At 46.0% G+C, this 1,201-nt stretch overlaps 1 protein-coding gene across 1 annotated transcript; it reads left to right on the top strand.

The window, feature by feature from the left end:
• The first annotated feature begins 220 nt into the window (after positions 1–220).
• Positions 221–862, top strand: LOC115503318 (60S ribosomal protein L10a-like). Its single transcript, XM_032591409.1, is given in 3 exon segments — positions 221–477; positions 479–594; positions 597–862. Coding segments are annotated over 3 exon segments (639 nt in total).
• The last annotated feature ends 339 nt before the right edge of the window (positions 863–1,201 follow it).

The following is a 1,201-nucleotide window of genomic DNA, read 5'->3' as shown; positions in this document are numbered from 1 at the left end:
TTATTCCCCTGCCTGAATATACTACTTCTCAGAGGCTCCAAGCCTACAACTAGAGTCAGGGGCATCAACAAGCCCTTGGGGCATCATTTACAGAATAACTGATAAAAGAGGGGGCACACTCAAAGAACGAAGAGATTTTGCAGCTGAATTTAGTGATATGAGTTTATTTACCAGAATGGGTTCACAACTCTCTTTTCCAGTTATTATGGCATGTGGCACCATGAGCAGCAAAGTCTCCCATGACACCCAGTATGAGGTGGTGAAGAAAGTCCTTCATGGGAACCAGTGCACGTGCCTAAAGTTTTTGGAGATGGTGGAGTTTCAGATCATCTTGAAGAACAATGACGCTCAGAAGGACAAATGCTTCTGGAGCACTGTCAGGCTTAAGTCCACTCCCCACCCCAAGTTCACCATCTGTGTTTTGGGGGACCAGCAGCACCGTGATGAAGCCAAGCCTGTGGATGTTCCCCACATGGAGACTGAAGAAACTCAACAAGAATCAAAAAAAATTAGTTAAGAAGCTGGCCAAGAAGTATGATGCCCTTCTGGCTTCAGGATCTCTGATTAAGGAGCTCCTACAAATCCTGGGCCCAGGCCTGGCAAGGTCCCTTCCTTGCTGACCCACAATGAGGACATGGTGGCCAAAGTGGATGAAGTGAAGTCCATGATCAAATTCCAGATGAAGAAGTTGCTGTGTCTGGCAGTGGCCGTTGGCCATGTGAAGATGACAGATGATGAGCTTGTGTACAACATCTACTTAGCTGTCAATTTCCTGGTGTCATTGCTCAAGAAGAATTGGTGGAATGTCCAGGCTTTATACATCAAGAGCAGCACCATGGGCAAGCCCCAGTTCCTGTACTAAGCCACAACTTAATAAACCCTAGTGCTACCACTATTTGTCTGCCTCTGACTAGGGAGAGAGAGGTGTTTTGTGAGCTGACATTGCATGCCATAGCACTGTGCTGATGACTGCAGTTTCTGGCGCTCAGTGATGGATAATCATTTTCTCCACACTGCAAACCAGAAAGTGCCTTCTATCTTCAAAACTGCACAGTCTTATTTAGATCTCTTGGATACTTATAACATGTAACAGTAGGGTTGTTAACCAGGACTGAAGTTTTTCTGGTAACCCTGAGAGGGACAGATATGGACTAGGATTCCAGCTTCAATTGTTCCCACTGCTTACTAGTGGAAAGAGGGG

Source organism: Lynx canadensis, chromosome E2 (assembly GCF_007474595.2).
Source record: "Lynx canadensis isolate LIC74 chromosome E2, mLynCan4.pri.v2, whole genome shotgun sequence".
NCBI lineage: Eukaryota > Metazoa > Chordata > Mammalia > Carnivora > Felidae > Lynx > Lynx canadensis.
The sequence above is the reverse complement of the archived record's forward strand: the minus strand, read 5'-3'. Positions and strand labels throughout refer to the sequence as shown.